The sequence below is a fragment of the Procambarus clarkii genome, chromosome 41 (genome assembly GCF_040958095.1).
Source record: "Procambarus clarkii isolate CNS0578487 chromosome 41, FALCON_Pclarkii_2.0, whole genome shotgun sequence".
Classification (NCBI taxonomy): Eukaryota; Metazoa; Arthropoda; class Malacostraca; order Decapoda; family Cambaridae; genus Procambarus; species Procambarus clarkii.
The window spans coordinates 26,403,711-26,426,446 of record NC_091190.1 but is presented as its reverse complement, the minus strand read 5'-3'; the positions used below and the strand labels follow the sequence as shown (position 1 = coordinate 26,426,446).

The 22,736-nt window shown below is 43.3% G+C and overlaps 1 protein-coding gene across 2 annotated transcripts in view; it reads right to left on the bottom strand.

The window, feature by feature from the left end:
• The window catches only part of LOC123760986 (DNA-binding protein SMUBP-2), a 357,511-nt gene extending 335,034 nt beyond the window's left edge, over window positions 1-22,477 (bottom strand). For both annotated transcript variants that reach the window (XM_069339475.1, XM_069339477.1), the window contains exons 1-4: window positions 22,328-22,477; window positions 20,334-20,485; window positions 4,244-4,400; window positions 1,165-1,337 (exon numbers count right to left, since the gene is read on the bottom strand). In XM_069339475.1, coding sequence (XP_069195576.1) covers window positions 1,165-1,337; window positions 4,244-4,400; window positions 20,334-20,438 — 435 coding nt within the window. In that variant the 5' untranslated portion in view covers window positions 20,439-20,485; window positions 22,328-22,477. The remainder of the gene's footprint in view (window positions 1-1,164; window positions 1,338-4,243; window positions 4,401-20,333; window positions 20,486-22,327) is intronic.
• Between the last annotated feature and the right edge of the window lie 259 nt (window positions 22,478-22,736).

Here is a 22,736-nt window from a genome sequence, read left to right as displayed (position 1 = left end):
GTCACATTTGGAGGCAACGCAGTTAAGGGGTTAACTGTAGCCTCTGTTTAACGCAACAGTAAAATGTGTACTTGGATGAAAAATCGATTCTTCGCAGCAGGGGATCGTATTCCAGGGACCTGCCCGAAACGCTACGCGTACTAGTGGCTGTACAAGAATGTAACAACTCTTGTATATATCTAAAAAAAAAAAAAAAAAAAAAAAAAAAAAAAAAAAAAAAAAAAAAAAATATTTGTGGCTACTCGCGGTGCTTGAATGGCACAACCGCCTCTGGGAGCTTCACGCACGGGTGACTAGCCTGTGACCCTTCTCCACATCCGCACAGCAAAAGTAAGTGGATTTTTTTAGTTTTTTACATGTACGTGTTCAGAGAAGGGAATTTATCATTTTACAAAAAAAAAAAAAAAAAAAAATTTGGCAGACACTCGATTTTATGCACACAGGGGAATGTCATGATACACTCGGCACATCACAGTGGTTAATCCCTCATAGTCAGTTTTAGTAATTGAAATTGACCTGACATCTGTCTCACCACACAAGCAAAATCCCAGATTTCTCCTTGCATTTTTTAATTCCACCAAAAACTAAGTGATTGGTGAGTGTGAGGTGAGACTTTCATGCCAACCTATAAAATGGGATGAGGAGCTCAATCCATCCTGAGGTACCCACTTGCTGACCATCCATACAAAGTATTAGAACTTCCTTGCATATATGTAACTCAACTGCACATTCAGCTTTCACTGCTGTTCCTTTGTACTAATTCCTCTCAATTTAAATAGGCTGTCCTTATCCACCATGTCTATTTCCTTCAGTATCTTGTATGTAGTAATTGTAGCATGTTTGAGAGGATCCTTTAACTTGTCATCACAGTGGCAGTGATGGTGGTGGTTAATGATTCATGATGACTGATGATTGAGATAATTGACAATGATGATTATCATCATTGCCATCATTAACACAAACTTTTTAAACTACACATACACAAAACACTAATTAAGGAAAGGCATTGTTTCAAAGACAAAGTGCTACAATTAAAACATCTAATTCTGATACTGATTATTTACTCAAGGGATTATGAAAGATAAAATACAAAATAACAATAGCATTACTAAATGATCAGAATAAACTATGAGAAATTGACTTCTACTGTTGCAAGTTACATACATCATTACACAGCTTGTGCAAATGCAACTTGACATCATCTCCAATGGTATCCAACTCCTCCGCACCCTCATCAATAACAATACGAATGGATGACTGAGACACGTTGGTCACTACTCCTGTTGTAATCTGACCATTTTGCTCTAGCCCAGACTGGTGTACACCCACAATATCACCTGTGAAAAACAAAAAGCTGCTACAGTATTACATAAGAAAAATAAAGTTATTATACAGAAACAACATTTAATGTAATGAAATGCTACTTTCTTTATGGCATCTCAGCAACACCTAGGGACTTAAGAGCTAAGGGCAATGGTAACACAGGAATTCTCTTCAAATTATGCTCCTGTGGCTTTCATGGCCTACTGGAAACCCAGACTAGATTCTGATTCTCTCAGAAGCAAGAGGAGCACGTGGAGGTCAAAGATTAACCCATAACCAAGGAAAATCATCCACGGTGAAACAAAATAAACCTCTGCTCAAGAAGTAAGGAATGAAATAAGAAATTGTGTCAAAAGATAGTTGGCAATGGGTAAACAATCCTTGTTCCAACTTCCCCCAGGAGGCAACCCAGCCACCCTTCTCACCTATGTTCCACCCAAAACGTCCCAAACACCACAGAATAGAAAGGGACAAAAGGGTGGGAATGGAGAATGTTTTATTTTACTCAATGATGTACACTGTTTCTGTGCTTTACCCACAGAAGCTACTCGGGGCTTAAACAATGGTGGTAACAAAATATGAAGCTAACAGGCATGGAGCTTACTCTAAGACAATGGCTTGGCAAAGAATAGTATCAGTAAAGTGTCACCATCCTAAAACTAATACAAACAAGGCAAAAACTTGGGACAACCAAGAGCAACTAATGCCTTGTCTAACCACCAGAAACCCCAAGCCCGAAGAAGAGCTCGATGATAAAAACAGCCAAGAAAGCTTTGAATGTGGCCCAGAGGTATGCAAGGATAGGAAAATTACATGAAAAAGTAGACAGTATGCCAGCCAAGCAAGGCAAAAAACAGCCAGCAGAAATAAAATCCTGTCAGTTCCCATCCCAGACAAAAATGAAGAGTAGCCCAAATATAGACACTGTACACCCTACAGGGAAACAGAGAACTCCAAGGAAAACCACAAACCCAAACAAACCCTAGGAAAGAAATCATCGAATAACCAGGAAGAAATAAAAGGGCTACAGGCCAGCAGTAAGATGCCCAAAAACACTCAGGATCTCAGGTCTGACAGAATGAAGCCAGAAAAATAAATTGTAGAGACAAAAACTCTAAACCTAGATCCAAGAGAGGGCCATGAGAACCCAACATGAAAGACACAAGCAAACAAAATACACTGCCAGAAAAGAAACTATCAGATCCAAGACAAGAGTCCAATTTTTGCCACAAAAATTGGCAAAGGCACCAGCCAACACATACACAATGCATTCGTCCAACAAAGAAAAATGAGGAGCCAGGTGGGGCCCCTAACACAAGCCAGGGGTATCTTGACCCTCTCCATGATACCAAACAATGAGTACTTACAACTGGGAACCCAACATGAAGGACAGGAAAGACAAGGACATCCAAGGTGGACAGGAAACTCCCACCATTCAGTTAACCTGGATAAATGAGCAACTAAGTCAAAATAAACAACAGGAATACACAGATTGGATGCCCAAGGCACACATCCAAACACAAGGCACACAGCAACATTCCAAGGGCCACAAAATTGGACCCCACAGTCTGGCGACCAAGAACACCCAGACCTGGGTCCCAAGGGACCCATGTCTGTCCATGCTGGGTACCCAAGGAACACAACCTTGGGTACCTAGCATGGAGGTTCAAAGTCCAGAACTCCCAAACAAACAGTGGCCTGAGAAACTGAGCCCAAATGTGAAGGCACACAGACAAAAGTACTAGGGTGCACAGCACGACAGGCCCGGATCACCCTGAGTGAAAGGATGAGAGGAAACGACGTAGAAGGCTGCAGCACACAACCAGGAAACCCCCAAGATACAGCCTGACAGCCTGGCCTTGAGGATTAAGGCATAAAGCCTAAGGTCTGGGAACCCCTGGTAAAACAGCTATATTTCTAGGTTGGATTGCTTAGTAGCTGCACCCCAACAGCACTTTAAGAGAGGAAAAGTAATGTAGATCCGGAGACAAAACAGAAAAAGTTATGAAGATTCTTACTCGTAAATGTTAAATGCCACAATCCAGGAGTTCGGAAGAGGTGACTAGTGTTAACACGCTATGATAATATCAATAATTCATTGTGTCGGGGAAGAGACAGCCAGAGTTTTTTTTATACACAGTAGGCTCGTATCGAAGTCCATCCCCCTCCTCCCCGAGGTCAAATTACAGAACTTCCCCCCCCACCCCCCACCCCCCCGAAGAATGCAATCCCACAACAAGCTGACTTCTTGGTACCTACTCACTACAAGATGAACAGGCCCATTAGGTTTTAGGAAATATGCCCAACTATTCCTGTCCAAACCAGGATTCAAACCAAGAATTCAAGAATTCTCAATTGCGAGTTGGGAACGAGCCCGACTACTAACGGAACCCATTTTTAAAGGTATACACCAATTTATACACCACTGCATCACCACTCACAGAGGCCATGTGACATCAAGGAGGTAATTAGTTGTGAACCTTGATACTAGTAGAGAACACATTGAGAAAGAACGGCACCTATGTGGTATATTTACACTCGAAGTTCACAAAGACAGATACCCAACAAGCTCAACTTTATTTCGAAGAGGATGGCCTACAACAGTCGAGCTTTAGGACACAGATTTATGGTCAGAGGATTAAGAAACAGAACACTCTCCTGAAAGTCACAAGTTGCCCAAAGACAGCTGCACAATTGGCTACAGGACAAAGGAACTGATGAACCCCCAGATCAACAAATCAGGTACAGTACATTAAAAACAGCCCACTCCAAAAAGCACACATTTCATTCTTACCAAAAATGAGGGAAAAATGCTTTAAAGGAAAAAACAATTCCCAAGACAAAAGGAAAATTACCTCACTTCTAGCAAAGGACATGAAGCCCTTAAACATGCTTTTGTACTACTGATACAATTTTATACCTGACGAAAAATTGTTAGCTGGTAGTATAGCCTCCTTCCTTGCTGGAACGAGTGCTACCAAAGGCCGCCCGTACAATCCAGTAGACCTCTCACTGATCACCAAGTTGGCCAAGACTACCCCTCTTGTTTCCAGGATCTTTAATGGCACACCTTCAACCTGTTAAAAATTTGAAGATGTAATATCTAATGTACAACTAGAGTTGATGTAATGTACAATGTTATATACAGTATACAGTATACATATACAGTGGTACATTCATTTTTAATTTAATCCGTTCCCAGAGACGGTTCGAAAACTGAAACGAATTTTCCCATAAGAAATATAGTACAGTAATGTAAATTTAATTAATCTCTTCCACTTACCCAAAAATATTAACTTAAAAATACATGTTATACAGAATATTACTTATACACAAATCAGATATAATTGTAATACACGAAACAATCAGGTACAACTATAAACCATAAATAAACCAGCATTGAAAGTAATGAAATGCCATTTTCTGGACGAGACCCAAAGGCTCCCTGGAGCTAACCAGGCTGATATGAATATATTAGATCCTGGCATCAGTCAATGCACATGGAGTTCTAGGCCTACCGGGGACCACGAGCCAGAACCTGGCCCCCTCACATGGGAATGAGGAGCAATGGCCTATAGAAACCCCCCATGATACCTGGTTGATGGGGTTCTGGAAATTGTTTTACTCCCCAAGGCCGGCCCGAGGCTAAGCTTGACTTGTGAGAGTTTGGTCCACTAGGCTGTTGCTTGGAGCGGCCCGTAGGCCCACATACCCACCACAGCCCGGTTGGTCCGGCACTTCTAGGAGGAAACAATCTAGTTTCCTCTTGAAGATGTCCACGGTTGTTGCGGCAATATTTCTTATGCTTGCTGGGAGGGTGTTTAACAACCGTGGACCTCTGATGTTTATACAGTGTTCTCCGATTGTGCCTATGGCACCCCTGCTCTTCACTGGTTCTATTCTGCATTTTCTTCCATATCGTTCACTCCAGTACGGTGTTATTTTACTGTGTAGATTTGGTACTTGGCCCTCCAGTATCTTCCACGTGTATATTATTTGATATCTCTCTCGTTTTCTTTCTAGTGAGTACATTTGGAGGGCTTTGAGACGATCCATATAAATTAGGTGCTTTATCGTGTCTATGCGTGCCGTATATGTTCTCTGTACTCCCTCTATTTCAGCAATCTCTCCTGCTCTAAAGGGGGAAGTGAGTACTGAGCAGTACTTAAGATGGGACAACACAAGTGACTTTAAGAGTACAACCATTGTGATGAGATCCCTGGGTTTGAAAGTTCTCGTAATCCATCCGATCACTTTTCTGGCCGACGCCAGAAAACGCCCATGTGGTTGGAAGCATTCTATGTCTGCCATCGACCAAGTCAGGAACCCAGAAAGGTGAGCGCCCCAAAACAAACTCTTTATCTGGTTAAAATATTGCTACTGAAAGCTGAACTAGTGGACAGAACTCCACAAATGAAAATGAGCAAACGAGTATGTCACCACGTCACTGTCTGTGCAATCCTCCCCTCCCTGGGAGGGGGAAGGGGGAGCTCCAAACCACAGCGCCGGCAATCCACCCTGCAGTTCCAAGGCTGGGTGTCAAAACCGCAAAAAAACTGCCGACCTGAGGAAGGGTTGCCTGGGAGCCTCCATGTCTCACACAGAAAATGGCATTTCATTTCATTCAATGCTGGTTTTCTGGGGAGAGCCCCTTCGACTCCCTGGAGCTACTTACCCAAAGACAAAAGAATAGGGACTTACCCTGGGAGGCAGTCGGCCCTCGCTCCTCAACTCGAAGTCGAGACAACTGGCTGCATCAGCCGACCCAATGCGACACAGGCCCAACTAGGTACAGTAACATTAACAAGGTAGCAAGTGGCCAAGACCCTGTTCGACCTCCAAAAACCCTGTGCCCGAATGTCAGCCAAAGACATGTTACCGAAGACGGCAGCCAACACAGCAAACTTACGAATGTCGTGGGCACGAAGGTAGACCGCAGGCTGGCTGGACCGAATTACCCTGCGGACAACCTGGGAGACCCGAACCCCGGAACAGAGAAGAAGGGAAACCGGTTCAACCCCAAATGCATTCCCAGCCATCGAGGCCATGGCGCTTAGGTAACTGCGGAGAGTCGCAACCGCAAGCATGATGTATCCCTGGCCTGATCAACTAAGCATTAACAACCCAAGAACCCCTCCGGAAAGCAACCTCAAGGACCCCCTCAGTAAATTCTCATTCTTCACCAGAGGAGAGAGTTGCAACTGAACAAACCTACCACCAGGACCAAAAGAGCAGAAATCCCTGCGCCGTTCGAGAGTATGACGCTTCCCGACCCGACCCCCAGAGGCCAATGCCAACAAGAAAAGAGCCTTCACCAAACAATCCTGAACCGAAGGGGCCACCACAAACCGAGGAAGAGAGAAATGAGAGCACCTGGTCCAACAACCAGAACAGCTCAGGCAGCGCATGAGCAGGCCGTAGGTGAAACAACGCACGAGACAGCTTGCGGAATGGTGCAAAAGTAACACCAATGCCGAACGCAAGCTGCACCGGCTCCACCAGTGCCGCACAAGCCTTTTCTATAAATTCATTAAAAGCAAGCTGCAGGTAAAGGATAATATTCAGAGGTTGAAAATGGGGGACAGATACATGGAAAATGAAAAGGAAATGTGTGAAACATTATACAAAAAGTTCCAAAGTGTATTTGTACAAAATGAGATCTTCAGAAAATCAGACACAATAAGAATTCCAGAGAATAACATAAGAGCACATAGAGATGTCTAGAGACAAAGTGAAACAAATTGCTCAAGGAGCTAAGCAAGAACAAAGTAGTTGGCCCAGATGGAAATTCACCATGGGTTCTGAGAGAATGTGCAGTTGAGCTCAGCATACCACTTTGGCTGATTTTTCAGACATCCTTGTGTACAGGAGTCGTAGCAGATGTGTGGAAACAGGCTAACATAGTTCCAATCTACACAAGTGGCAGCAGGGAAGAACCCCCCTCAATTATAGACCTGTATCATTGACAAGTGTAATAGTCAAAATATTGGAAAAAATAATAAAAACTAAATGGGTAGATCACCAGATGAAGACAGTTCCGAAGGTTGTGCCAGCTCCGAAGCTGGCTCCACTGGCCTACCACGACGGGAGCCCTGAGCCCTGGCATAACCCTTCTGGAAAGACCCACCACGGGCCTCCCCGGAGAACCAACAAGTCCGACATGAAACGGCAACTAGAAGAAGCTGCCTGCAGATATTGCACAACTGCAGACTCTGTAAACAGCAACAGGTAAAAAGGTGAAGAAATCCTAAAAGCCAGGGCCCAAGCAGATTCCACAGAAGAAGCAAGCACTGCCTGCAGACACGTGAGACGGAAAGCAAAAAACAGCGACACCGCATCCAGCAGGACTGTTGCGAACAGATTCAAAAGAGCAGACAACACGTGCAATGCCAGGGCCAACACACTAGACCCAGGAGCAGCCTCAAACGTCTCCACATCCTCAAGCCAGTCCGAGGACAGCTCAAGAAAGGAAAAGAACCACAAGATCGAAGCCAACAGGCCATGGGCACGCAAGTCCCCAGCGACTAATGCAGCCGAAAGGGAGGGAACCTGCACATGAAGCTCCACAACACCGATATCCCGAGGAAGAGCAGGGGTGAACAAGCATGCACTGAGGTGCTCAATCTCATCCCCCAGGAAAACCTGGATCACCGTATGAGCCTTGAGCCACTCAAGGGTGCAGGACCGACAGAACAAATGTTAAGCCTCCAACAAGAAAAAGACGCAGTCTGCAAGACAAGACGACTCTGGAATCTCATAATGAGCAGAGTAAGGAAAAGATGATGCATACATGAAGAAGGATCCATTATGAATGCATAATCCGGTGTCACGCAGGAGGTAAGCCGCAAGGGCCTCCCACACCACGAGGCGGGATGCGTGAGGCCGAAAACCTTTGTTAGGCAGAACCGAAGAACCCCTGGGAGCACGGAACCGAACCTGAGGAGAGGTAGATGCCAAATTCAACTTGTACAAAGAAGAGAAAAAGGAAAACTCAACTCCTTGTAATACCAAGCCCCACTCAGAGGACATAAAAACCCAAGCGGGGTCCAACGGGGCCCAGGGCCCCCAAGTCAACCCCTTCCTCGCCCCGGGAACCTCCTCTATAAGGACCCGGGGGCTGAGCTGTCCTCCAAACCCCCTGCCTCAAAAGAAAAGGCAGGAGCCGCCGAAAAAGCAGGAACAAAGGGGTCCCACTGGTCAGACCCAGAAGCTTCAGCTGGAGAACCAGGCTCGAATGCCTCCCGCCACACCGGAAGGGGCATTCCCCAAAACCGCCCGAGTCTCAACACCAACTAGACCCTGCCCTGACACTAAAACCCTCAGATACTTCCGAGCCAGAAGCAAGGGAAGAGAACTAGGACGAACAACAGAAAGGGAAGGACAAGGGGGTGCAGATGGAACCAAAGTCGAAGCAACTAACAACCCCATGTACTGGTCCGTATAACCAAAACAGGCAGTCTTGGGGCATCCGGGGTAGCAACCAACCTGGCACGTTGTAGCAACCTAAACCGAGCAAGTAATGCCAAATCTCACATATCATGATCAGTGGACTGGGTGAATTGGAGTACAAACACGGAACAAAACTAGCAAGACTCTGGGTCGAAAATGTCGGCAACCCAACAGGCAGCATGTCATGGCACAACCAGTGAGTGTCACCTTGGGACAAGGGGACAGAGCAACCTTCAGACTCGCATGAGGCAAGAGGGGACCCAGGGGTTGCATCCATCGGACCAAAGAGCCCCCACGGGGTTTCCCAAGGGCCCTCAGTCGCGTTATCTCGCCAAGGGAAGCCCAGCCAGGATACTACTAACTGGCACCCAAAAACTACCAAGTAAACTGCTAAAGCTGAAACCCCGGGACGTATACACTCACAGGGGCCTAGCGGAGGACCACAAAGATACAAAAAGGGTGTGACTAAACCAAGGGGCACACTGACCACCCCCCCCCCCCACCAGGCAGGAGAACAAAAATCAAAAGAAAAACCCTGTGAGAAGACAGCGTGCCGAGGTGGAACAGAGCCCGCCTCTATGAGAGGTGATACTTAACTAGCTGCACAGTACCCTGCACCCCAACCAGTGATGAAAACTACCCCCTCCCCAGAGGCAAACAGAGGAGCAAGAAACACCCCAGCCGACTTCAAAGGCAGTCAATCACCAAGCAGCAAAAGACACAGCGGAGGTAGATCTCAAGGAGACTTGTGGAAGGTAACTCCAAGCCCCCAAGGACAGTACAGTGGGGCCTCAATTTACAATGGTAATGTGTTCCCAGAGATGTATCATAAGTCGAAGTCAATCGAACTTCCCCGTAAGAAATAATGGGAATTGAATTAATCCGTTCCACACCCCCAAAAATATTAACTTTAAAATACATTTTATACTGAATACAATATTTTCTCTAACTACAATAAAGTACATATGTTTACCTTACCTTTATAGAGGACTCTTGATGGTGTATGGAAGATGGTGAGGAGGGGGAAAGGAGGAGAGGTGTTACTGTTTGGAAGGGAAATCCCCTTCCATTATAACATCAGGCAGTGATGACTTCTCTGGGGTACACACACACCTACATTTTGCCTGCATACTATTAGGACCTGGTTGTGATTCACTTCTTGTTTTTCTCACTAAAAGCCTCTCCAAAGATTTTTGTTTTTCCATACGTTCTAATTTTTGTCTGTAGTAAGGCATCAGTGTCATTAAAAAGGTTAAGGAAAGGGTTACTGCACCACGATTTGGGCAAGTCATTTCAACAAAAGTTTGTAGTTCTTCCCATGCTGCACACATTTTCTTAATTAATAAGGAAGGGACATTCTGTACTACCTCCTCCTCCCCTGAAGAAATTTCCTCAGCGGTTTCTTGCTGCTGCTCCTTCCGAAGTTCTTCAGTGGTCAGTTCTTCACTGTGTTCCTCCACCAGCTCACAACACACAACACTCAACACTATGAATGTCACTTTTTCTAAATTTCTCAAACCATTCCCTGCTTGCCTTAAACTTTTTCGCATCTGCATCACTCGTTCCAGGGGGTGGTGTTTATAGGATCTTCATGCAATTTCCTTGCCTTTTCACAAATGATGGCCTCTGAAATGCTATCACCTGCTAACTCCTTGCTGTGTATCCAAATTAATAACAACTGTTCAACTTCCTCAAGTGTTTGTGTTCTATGTTTCGTGATTATTGATACGCCTTTTGCCACTTTAGCACTCATAATGTCCTTTTTCTTAGCAAGTATGGTAGATATCGTTGACTGAATTTGTTGTACTGCCTAACTAGTTCAGCAACCCACACACCAAGCAACAAGTGAATGACACAAGGCAAGGAAGTGAATGAGATGTATGTCAAGTTTTGTGAAATATGTGATAATGGCACAAAAAATTTATACCAAAACAGAGATGCAGAACTAGGAAACAGGATTGGTTCAATAGAAATTGCGAGAGGGTCAGAGACCAAAAGACACAAAAATGGAATCAATACAGGAAGAGGCCAAACCCCCAAACATACCAGCGATACAAAAATGCAAGAAACAACTACACGGCAGTGAGGAAAGAGGCAGAAAGAAATTTTGAAAAAGGGATTGCAGATAAACGTAAAACAGAACCAGGTCTATTCATTAAATTCATAAACAACAAATTGCAGGTAAAGGATAATATTCAGAGGTTGAAAATGGGAAATAGATTCACAGAAAATGAAAAGGAAATTTGTGAAACACTAAACGAAAAGTTCCAAAGTGTGTTTGTACAAAATGAAATCTTTAGGGAACCAGACACAATAAGAATTCCAGAGAACAACAGAGCACATAGAGGTGTCTAGAGACGAAGTGGAAAAAATGCTCAAGGAGCTAAGTAAGAAAAAAGCAGTTGGTCCAGATGGAGTTTCACCATGGGTTCTGAGAGAATGTGCACCTGAGCTCAGCATTCCACTTCAACTGATTTTTCAGGCATCCCTGTGTACAGGAGTTGTAGCTGATGTGTGGAAAAAGGCTAACGTAGTTCCAATCTACAAAAGTGGAAGCAGGGAAGACCCCCTTAATAATAGACCTGTATCATTGACAAGTGTAATAGTCAAAATATTGGAAAAAATCATTAAAACTAAATGGGTAGAACACCTGGAGGAAAACGATATAATATCAGACAGACAGTATGGTTTTTGATCTGGAAGATCCTGTGTAACGAATTTACTCAGTTTTTATGATCGAGCCACAGAGATTTTACAGGAAAGAGAGGGTTGGGTTGACTGCATCTATCTGGACCTAAAAAAGGCTTTCGACAGAGTTCCCCATAAGAGGTTGTTCTGGAAACTGAAACATATTGGAGGAGTGACAGGTAAGCTACTAACATGGATGAAAAGTTTCCTAACTGAAAGAAAAATGAGGGCCGTAATCAGAGGCAAGGTATCGGATTGGAGGAATGTCACGAGTGGAGTACCACAGGGTTCAGTTTTTGCACTGGTAATGTTCATTGTCTACATAAACGATCTACCAGTGGGAATACAGAATTACATGAACATGTTTGCTGATGATGCTAAGATAATAGGGAAGATAAGAAACCTAGATGACTGTCATGCCCTTCAAAAAGACCTGGACAAAATAAGTATATGGAGCAACACTTGGCAAATGGAATTTAATGTGAATAAATGCCATGTTATGGAATGTGGAATTGGAGAACATAGACCCCACACAATCTATAAATTATGTGAGAAATCTTTAAAGAATTCTGACAAAGAAAAGGATCTAGGGGTGGTTCTAGATAGAAAACTGTCACCTGAGGACCACATTAAGAACATTGTATGAGGAGCCTATGCTACACTTTCTAGCCTCAGAATTGCTTTTAAATACATGGATGAAGAAATACTAAAGAAATTGTTCACGACTTTTATTAGACCAAAGCTGGAATATGCAGCGGTTGTATGGAGCCCATATCTTAACACTTTCGCGCTTTATATTAGAGATAACTCGTCACTGGTTTTTCTTACGATTCCGCATAACTGCCTACTTTTCTCGTCAATCGAAAAAATATTTCTATCAATTCCATTTTTTAACCAAAATGGATGGGGATACTTTTGTTTTGTAGAGAATTTATTTGCGAATTTTTTGGTACCAGAATGAATATTATATCACATAAACTTCTATGAGTAAAAAAAAAATACACAAAGTATGTTTGGGGGTGTGGCGAGCGTGTGGCAGTGGGTTCCCTTTAGCCGTTGATATATCCAACACGTGGGAAATATTTGTATGTGTTATGTATATGTCTGTGTAGGGAATTTTACTGCGATCATTGTCATACAAATTATAAAATGTTTCAACAAGTATAAACATGACAAACATCAAACGAACGAAAACAATGCGTTCGTTTCTGCCGCGAACGCATACTGAGCGACGTGGTTCTATATTTAGCGCTTCTCTTATACATGCTTTGTACAAATGTTATACAGTTCATCTTATAGAAAATTTTATTGCGAACACATTGGTATAAAAAAGAAATACGTACTTAGAAAAGTAGGGTCAGGAAACGTATAAACTTTCCAAGTATGATTTCCCCCCTGTGTTTTCGCCAGTGCGCTCGCGACTAACTACTCTCCACTTCACACACTCTTGCGGGTGGGCAATTACCTATATTAAACATTCATATGCATATGTCCGTGTAGAGAATTTTATTGCGATTCCAATGATACCAAAATTAGCGATGTAGGACAACTGTAGGCTTCGCAACCATTAAGAGAGTGGAAGCATTTTGTTGCTGTTTGGCGCTCTCGGCGAGTGATCTGCATAGTTTTTTATTTGGTGTTGATACTCCTTATGCTTGGGCGGCATTTTATAGGTATGCTCTTATAGACAATTTCATTGCGAACACAGTGATACCAAATTTAAATACGTGCGCCTTCAATTATTGTCAGGACAGTCAAAAGAGTGTACACTTTTTCGGTCTTACCGCATAGGCGCGCGAAGTGCCGAAAGCATCTGGGGTATTGTTTTTTTTTGAGCGCCGAGAGCGCGAAAGTGTTAAGAAGCACATCAACAAACTGGAAAAGGTGCAACGACATGCAACTAAGTGGCTCCCAGAACTGAAGGACAAGAGCTACGAGGAGAGGTTAAAGGCATTAAATATGCAAAAACTAGAAGATAGAAGAAAAAGAGACGATATGATCACTACATTCAAAATAGTAACAGGAATGGATAAAATTGATAGGGAAGAATTCCTGAGACCGGGACCTTCAAGAACAAGAGGTCATAGATTTAAACTAACGAAACAAAGCTGCCGGAGAAATATATGAAAATTCACTTTTGTAAACAGAATGGTAGACAGTTGGAACAAGTTAAATGAGAGGGTAGTGGAGGCTAAAACCGTCAGTAATTTCAAAGTATTATATGACAAAGAGTGCTGGGGAGACGGGACACCACGAGCGTAGCTCTCATCCTGTAACTACACTTAGGTAATTACCATCTTTATGTTTACGAATGATTTCTTGTTTTTCCTCTATGGTCATCCTTATATGTCTTTTCATATGTTGAACCTTACCACTGACTATTATATATCATGCCATGGGTCCCAAGAATCAGTTTTATGTTCAAAAAAAACAAAAAATCACCAAAATAATGGAATTTCTTATAAGCGTGATCGTCACTAAGCGGGACGGTTCTTGTAAACTGAGGCAGGTCGGCCCGTGTGACTAGGAACCATGTGCTCGGTCGACCCGAACGCGTATCAACGAATACCGTTAGTCGACGACACTATCATAAGTCGAGTCACATTTTCTGATCGAATTTATACCGTAACTTGAAAATATCGTAAGTCGGAGCAATTGTAAGTCGAGGTGTCACTGTACTTACTAGTCACCTAGTGAAGGGAACCTTAGGCACATGCAGCCCAAGTACTGGAGAAATTATTCCTAGCTCGCACACCACCATATCTTGAGGTTATCTTGAGATGATTTCGGGGCTTAGCGTCCCCGTGGCCCAGTCATTGACCAGGCTTCCTTTTTGTTACACACTACCAGGAAGCAGCCCATTGCAGCTGTCTAACTCCCAGGAACCTATTTACTGCTAGGTAACAGGGGCATCAGGGTGAAAGAAACTTTCTGCCCATTTGTCTCCACCTCCACCAGGGTTCAAACCCGGAACCTCATGACTAAGAATCCGAAGTGCTGTCTACTCAGCTGTCAGGCACCATACAGACAGCACCACACCGCAAGGTACAGAACTGGAAAATTCCAGAGCCAGAGCCACATATCTTTGCCAGTTCCACATCAGCAACAGAACTGCAGGGTGGATAGCCGGCACAGGGGTCTGGGGCTCCAACTTTCCCCTTCTGGGGAAGGGGGGGGGGGGGGAAGAGGGTTGCACAGACAGTGGCGCGGTGATGTGGTGACGTCATGCTCATTTGCTCGTTTTTATTTGGGGAGTTCTGTCCACTAATTTGGCTTTCAGTAGCAATATTTTAACCAGAATAGGGGGTTTGTTTTGGGGCGCTTACCTTTCTGGGTGCCTAACCCGGTCAACGGCAGACATAGAATGCTACAACCACACGAGGGTTTCTATAGGCCATTGCTCCTTGTGCCTCTCTGAGGGGGTCCAGGTTCTGGCTCGTGGTCTGTGGTAGGCCTAGAACTCCATGCACATTGACAGATTCCAGGGTCTAATACATTCATATCAGCTCCAAGGAGCCACATGGGCTCCCCACTTCCCCCCCCCCCATCCAGAAAGAAAGGGCAGTCTGCAAGCCAGGAAATCGCTGGAACCTCATAACGCACCCAATACAGAAAAGAAAACCCAAACATAAAAGAGATCAGGTCCATCACCAAGGAAAAATCCAGGTCTCGCAGGAGGTAGGCACCGAGGACCTCTCGAACTTCCACAGGGGAAATCCTAGAGGTGGAAAACCTCCGAAGTGACAAAGTCGCGGAATCCAAGAGAGCCTGGAAACATACCCGTGGGGAAGCCAAACCCATATCAAATTCGTTCAAGGAAGGTGGATACAAAAACTCTGAATCTTGTAACAGCAGACCCCACCTCAAAAGCACCATGGGCCCAGGCAGGATCAAAAGGAGTCCAAGTGCCGAAGGCTGACTTACAGTAGCCTTCAAACCAGGTTCCAGGGCAGAACTGTCCTCAATGCTCTCCACCCTTGAAGAAAAGGCAGAGTCCAAGGGAAAGGCATCATAGAAGGGAGCTCACTGGAAGAACCCAGAGGCCTCAGCGGGAGAAACAGGCTCAAATGCGACTGTCCCCACATCGAATGGAGCATCTCCCGGAGCCACCCGAGTCACATCTCCAGCTAAACCCTGCCACGACTCCAAAACCCTCAGATGTTTGGGAGCCGGCAGCAGAGAGTAAGAGGAGGAGGAGGAGGGTGAACCACAACAACAAGGGGAAGATGAAGTGGTACGGACTTAACCAAGGTCAAAGCGACAAATGCCCCGAAGCCCAGGTTTTTAAAACTTAAACAGGGCAGCCCCAGCGAGCAACCAACCTAATACAGTACATTGCAGCAACCTAAACCTAGCATGCAATGCAAAAGCTGCTCAACCCCTAACCTCAGCTAAAGTAGAGTGGGTAAACTGGAGAACAAGCAGAGAACAAGTCTCGCAAGACTCCAAGTCAAAGGTGTCATCGACCCAACAGGCAGCATGACTGAGGCAAAACAGGTAATAATCACCTTGAGACAAGGGCAATGAACAAACTTCAAACTCACACAAGGCGAGATGGGACTCTTGGGGGGGGGGGGGGGGACATCCATTGGTCAACCAAGCCCCGACAAGGGGTTTCCAGGGCCGGTAGGGGATGTGTCCCTACAGGAAGCCCAGGCACTGGTACTGCCAAAGATGGTTCAAACCCCATTTTTTGACTGGGCAAACTGGCCCCAGTGAGGTGAGCAACCTGGGCTAAGCGGAGGACTGACTCACAGAACCAAGGCGTAAATAATAGGAAGCCTGGCAGGAAAGAATACTAAAAGAATGAAAAAGAACCCAGAGGAAGCTCCATAACAACAAGAGGCCAGAGAGGGGCACAGTTGCTGCTGTTATGCAAGCTGGGCAGCCCAGTGCGCCCCAACCAACAACAACTACAGTATCCACTCAATTTAACAGCCTATATGGGGCTGAGCCCAAGTCGTTATTTACGGAGCTCCGTTATTTCCGACGTTAAGTCGGGTCGGGTAATTTTTCAAGTAACATTCAGGTAGGATATATTTTATACTGTATAACTAAAATTAAATAAAGTTCATTGTGTAATTGCATTCCAATTTAGTGCACGGCCGACGATTAAGCCAGTTGCTGGCTGCTGCATGGATGATGTGTGAACACGCTCTGATCAAGTCCAGATGGGTGGGAAAAAATTGATTCATTCCTTTGTATTGAAAAATATTTCATGTATCAATCAGTGAGTTAATATTGTCTTAATAAAATTTTAGAGATGTGTTTTGATTTACCCTGAACAGTGCAGGTAATGTATTTTTAATGTTACGACACAGGCTGTGGCGGCCATGCCATAACAATGGCGATCGAGCCTTGTCACTGAGAGCTAGCCAAGACGAAATATTTTGAGCTCACCTTTTCTCTGCTGACGATAGAATATACATTTGCAGAGACTAATATGTAGCTTTTGTTGAAAAAAAACAATTAATATCTTGTAATACTATAATAAAATTGGTAAATTGACTTACTTTTAATGAAGCTGAAGATTACGAAGCTGTGATGATTACGTCATCCTCTGCAGCGCTTGTTTTATATTGTTTATATTGTATACAGGGTACATACTGTATGTACAATACACTTATTTTCAGGCACTCACTTCACACAACAGCTAGCCTTACTACTAATTCACATGAGTTCTAATTCTACTTCACTATTGACAATTATGTTGAATGTTAAACTCTGCTGCTGCTCGTGCATGAGAATATCCTTTATCAAGTTTCTTAATTAACTCCAGCTTCTGTGCAACCGTCAGGCGCTTCCTTTGGGTAACTTTTGGCATTTTGTAAATTAAAAAGATCACAATTACAGTACAGTAATATCCTTCACAATTGAAGCTAGCCGCGCGAGTTCACGGTAAACAATGGGAACACATGGCCCGGCGGAGTACATACTAGGTCCGTGGGAAAAAAAATACCTAGTGCCTATACATACTATAAAAGGTATTTAATAAGAAAACAAAGACTTTTGCTTAATAAAAACTGTTTCAAAATATTTTATTAATAATAATTTACAATTTTCTTCATTAAAGTGAATCATTTTAAAAGAAAATTAAGATGTAATATATGACTCTGGACGATCCAGGTCGGTGGCGGCCTGGTCGCCATGTGAGGGGACGCTGATGCCACAACAAACCCAATACCGACTGTCGGTAATATCGACCGCAGACCGGTATAGCAGGCTCCAGATACTGGGCTCCCAAACCGGTCGTTAATACCGGCAGATCGGTATATAAGAGGCCGTTAAATTGAGTGGATACTGTACTCCCTACCCAGGGCCAAATGAAAGCACCGAGACCCAAGATGATTCCAAGGGTGAGGCAGAAGCCAAGCGACCGCTACCTCTATGGGAGTGGGGAACCCGAAAGCCCCAGGGAAGGTAACCCTGAGACCCAAGGGGTATACTTACAGGGTATTTAGGGAAAAGAACCCTAAGTGCATGCAGCACTGAGTACTTGACTCCTGGCCACCGCTCCAACACACAGCAGGCACCATCGCTCGGTTGAATATCCTGTTAGGCAACTGACACCAGAGTAGACACCTGCCCCAGCCGACTTCAGACGACGAACAAGCAGTCTGGTGGCCAGCTCAGTGGGGCAGGAACGGGGTCAGCACAAACGAGCAGTGCACGGTGTGATGACGTGTTGCTTGTTATCTTGTTTTCCTTGGGAGGAGTTCATAGCCTCTGTTCAGTCTCAGGTTGCAATATTTCTACCAGGAGGGGTCTGTTTTGGGGCGCCTACCTTTTTGGGTGCCCAACCCCGGTCAATGGCAGACATGAAAATACCCTCATACAAGGCAGTTTCATAGGCCATTGCTCCCTGCACCACTGAGATCAGGTTCTGACATGTGGTCCCCGGTAGGTACGAGCTCCATATGACTGAAGCCCCAGACTAAGACTAAGAGCTAATATCAGTCCGATAGCTCCAGGGAGCCAACGGGGCTCCCCCACAGAAAAATTGGATTTCTTTGAAGGATAACACTAAAACTGAGAATATAGAGCAAATTACAAAGTGATGTAATAATTTAACTGTAACACATGTTAAACTATTACATCACTTCTGATCATAGTATTTTTGCCTGGATCTCTAACCAAACGGCATTTTCATTTAACATTATCTGTATTTTGTTACAATTATCATTTTGAAAAATCGATACTCGGTAAAAGTAAATGAAAATGAAGAAAGTACGATATTTTCCTAGAACAAGATCCGCCAATCATTTTACAACCAGGTTCTTAATTACTGTTGGGTGCATAGAGGCAGTGAAAGAACACTGCCCAAAAGGCAAAACTTAACCACTTAACTGCGCCAATCGAGTTTCCTCGGTCTGCGAGAAACTGTGCCAACCGAGAAAACTATTTTTTATTTTTCGGTACCAATTCTAAATGTGTACGAGGTTGGTTGTGTACGAAAGGGACTCTTAGGACCTCCAGTGAGAGGCAGCCATCTTGGAAAAAATTCCCAGAATGCTCTAGGGCTGCTAGCTGGGTTAGTACTGAATGAGCAACCATGGGTGGCGCACGTGCCTCTGGCTCCCAAACACCTGTCCGACGTGGTGTTGAAAGATAACACTCTGTCGGTGAAATTCAAACCTTATTGTTTGAAGAACATATTGGTGAAGCTAGGCACAATAAGGACCTAATAAAAAGGTCAGATGCAAGTGATACAGCATCTATGAGGACTATACAGCGAGCATATCTCAGTTGTAGCTCTGAGCATCACCCTTGCAATCCTATGCTATCTCCAATTTATTTAGATGATACATAGATGAATCGTTTTCTGCGTTCAGTGATGATGCATCTGATACAAGTAGCAGATGAACAGTAATAGCGGCTTCCATGGTGGTGTTTTTCATAGATATTTTCAAAAATACCTGAATCTCTTCCTCACTGACGGACACACTTTGAGGCTAGCTGAATCTCTATCTGACTGACGGACACTCTTTGACGCAAGCTGAACCTCTTCCTGTGTGGGACCATACAAAGCGATCTTTTCAGGACTACCTTACAAATTGATATTTTCCTATAATCTTTTCAATACTACCTTATGCTTTACAAGCTTGGCTACATACGACCTACAAGTACTAAAGCCAAGGGGTGTACGTAAGTGTGTTATTTGCAAGCACACAGAATGAAGAAACAGGAAGAGAAAATTTATCTAGACGTGGTGCACTGAGAACGAAGTCACGCTGTGTACCATGGACTACTTCGTTGATTATTACTCACTTCCGAAGTACTGAGTGTGTAATAGAGTGTGTTACTGTGTAAATAGTGTGTGAAACTGTATATATTGTAATTTTAGTGAATTTTTAACAGGCAATATTGCGACAATAAACATTTATTGTGGACACATTACTGACACATGTATCACAGTTCCATAGAACATTATGAACGTTCTACTGTATACATATTGTAAAGGACACAAATATGCATCATATACAATAAAAAAACAAATAAAACTGCATTGGAAATACATAAAACAAATAATTGAAAATATATTTGTGGCAACACCCAGTGCTTGAATGACCCGCGCGACCGTGTTTGGGCGATTCACGCACGGGCGACCAGGCCCTAATGACGTTACAGCGCACCTTGTCCTCGTCCCCACAGCCGAAGTAAGTGGAATTTGGTATTTATTTTTACATAGACATGTTCAGGGAAGGGAATTTATCATTTTACAAAGAAAAAAGAATTTTTGGGGAACACTTTATTTCATGCATACCGGGAGAATTTCACAATAAACTCGGCGCAGCACGGTGGTTAACTAAAAGATAACATAACAAAGAACATTAAGTGTAACAAAGGGATAAAGAACATCTACTTTACTGTACCTGAGTTTGGGCTGCTAAGACTTCTGCTTTCCTCTCTTCCTCCAAGAGAGAATTGTGTAATGCAATCCAATCATGGAGGGACAATTTAGGTCTTTTTGCTGACATTTTTCTAACTTAATTCAATGGGAAGCTTCACAATACTATACTATAATCTGAAAAAGTCAGTCATGTTAATTATAAATGCAACATATATAATGAGATTATTTAAGCAAATTTCAAAATATTAAATACAGAACCATACAATACAGTACTATTAACTGAAATTGTCAGCAGAATTATTCTCAGATCTAATATTATTATGGGACCTGTAGCACAGCAGACTATACCCTCAGCTCACAACCAAGGGAACTGAATTCAATCCCCAAACAGAACAAACAGTTGGGCATATTTTCTTTCACCTGATGCATCTGTTCACCTAGTAGTGAAATAGGTCCCCAGAAGTTAAGCAACTGTTGTGGGTTACATCCTGGGGAAGGGGAGTAGCTGGCCTATGAGGACTTAGATAAGCCTAAGTACAGCCGTCCTGTCCCAGATAATGGGAATTAAGCATGGTATTTTAATGTGAACAATGCAAGAACATATTATTTTGCCACAAATGTCTAAATAGTTCATCCATAATGGTATTACATTACCTAAAATTCTAGCCGAATATCCTACTGTTACCTACTGAAATAGTTAATAACCACTACAACTTTTATAGCTGAAAGAATACTGTACTCTTTGAAGGCAGATTCTTTGGCTTACTCATCAGCTCTATCATGCATTCGGAGGCCAAAATGAGATGGAGTCCACATGAAATGGACTGTTACCATCATCATTAGTTCCCAATTTGAACATCTTTACCATTGTGATCATTGCTGTCTTATATGTGCTGTCAATCTGCTGTATGGTGTCTATTAACCTTGTTTAAATTACTAATCAAGCTGTCAATGTAATCAATCAGAGCTTTAATATAACAATATGCTTTAATATACCTACTTATCTCTCTCATCTCATTTTTCTCTTGTAATGTATCTTTATCATTTATCAATTCTGATTGAAATTACCTACTTAAAATTATCTGCTAGATTAAGGACCTGCCCGAAACGCTGTGCGTACTAGTGGCTTTACAAGAATGTAAATACTGTACTATCCAATGTATTCTCACAAACCCAATGTACCTTCTTGTATATATATAAATAAATAAATAAATAAATAAATAAATAATAATTTTGTTGTATTTGTCTAGCTTCAGACACAAGTATGTTAGAGTTATGTCTTAAAGAGTTGAGAGAAATTAAGGACAATAAAGAGTCACTTACAATTAATGTATCAAGTTTGGAGACTTGTACACATTTCAGTGCAAGAAGCAAGGCAAATAGATGGTAGAGGCCCAGTTATTTATACGGACTCCCCACTCAAAATATAAGCCATCACCCATTGTCAGGACAACTGCACTTCCAGCTGCACCCATGGTGCGGTGTAGGGAACCATCAGTGTATATGATTTGAAAGAGAGAATGCTCTGTGGACAGAGCATCAATATGACTTAAGGCGTTGAGCTTTGCTTCAAGACGAAGCTTGGGTTGATCTCTGATGGTTGATTTGATTCTTGGGTGGAAAGAGTGGGATTAAAATGGGAAATTGGACAAATTAAGAAACTTGGCAGTCTTTATTCAACTAGTCATCTGCTCCAAACGAGCAGGTGTATTTTTTCTATTTCATATATTTATTTTTGTCTATAAAAACAAGGGAGCAAAAAAACATATGTGAAAGACTGACATAATAAGCCAGATATATATTTATATTAGTGTATGATGGGATGCCTTTTTAGCGTGTTCAGTGTGCGGTGGAAAAGGATGAAAATCTGACAAAATAGCCCCCAACACCAGGCTCAGGACCCAGACGTATTGGCTTTGCCAGAATGTACAACTTACACAAAATACTACAAAACCTATTGTACTTTCCTAAAAATACTTAAATAAACAAACATGAACAAAAATATATGTTGCGTACAGTTTGGTGGCTCACGTCCTGGCCGTGGGAGCCTGGCAGCAGTGGTGGTGGGAGTTGTTGTGGTGTGAGCCGCTCGCTTACACTCCCAGGCGCTCAGCTCAGTCCAGCTGCTGCACCTCCCGCTGGGGGTATGGTCGTTTCCCACACGAGACGAATCTTTTCGCACTCCATCACATAGTGACGGAGGGTGTGCGAATAATTTTGTTGACAGTTTACATTTGGTCAACAGGTCTACACGTTCAGTCCCTGAGCCCATTATGTGCCTCTGTAACCCTTTCCACTACCGCCACTAGATGGGTATGGGGTGCATAATAAATGAACTAAACTAACTCACGAGACGATTCAACGTTGATAGTTTTCTAAATAATCAATAAATAATGGTTTATTCAGGTGAAAGCACGGGTTAATT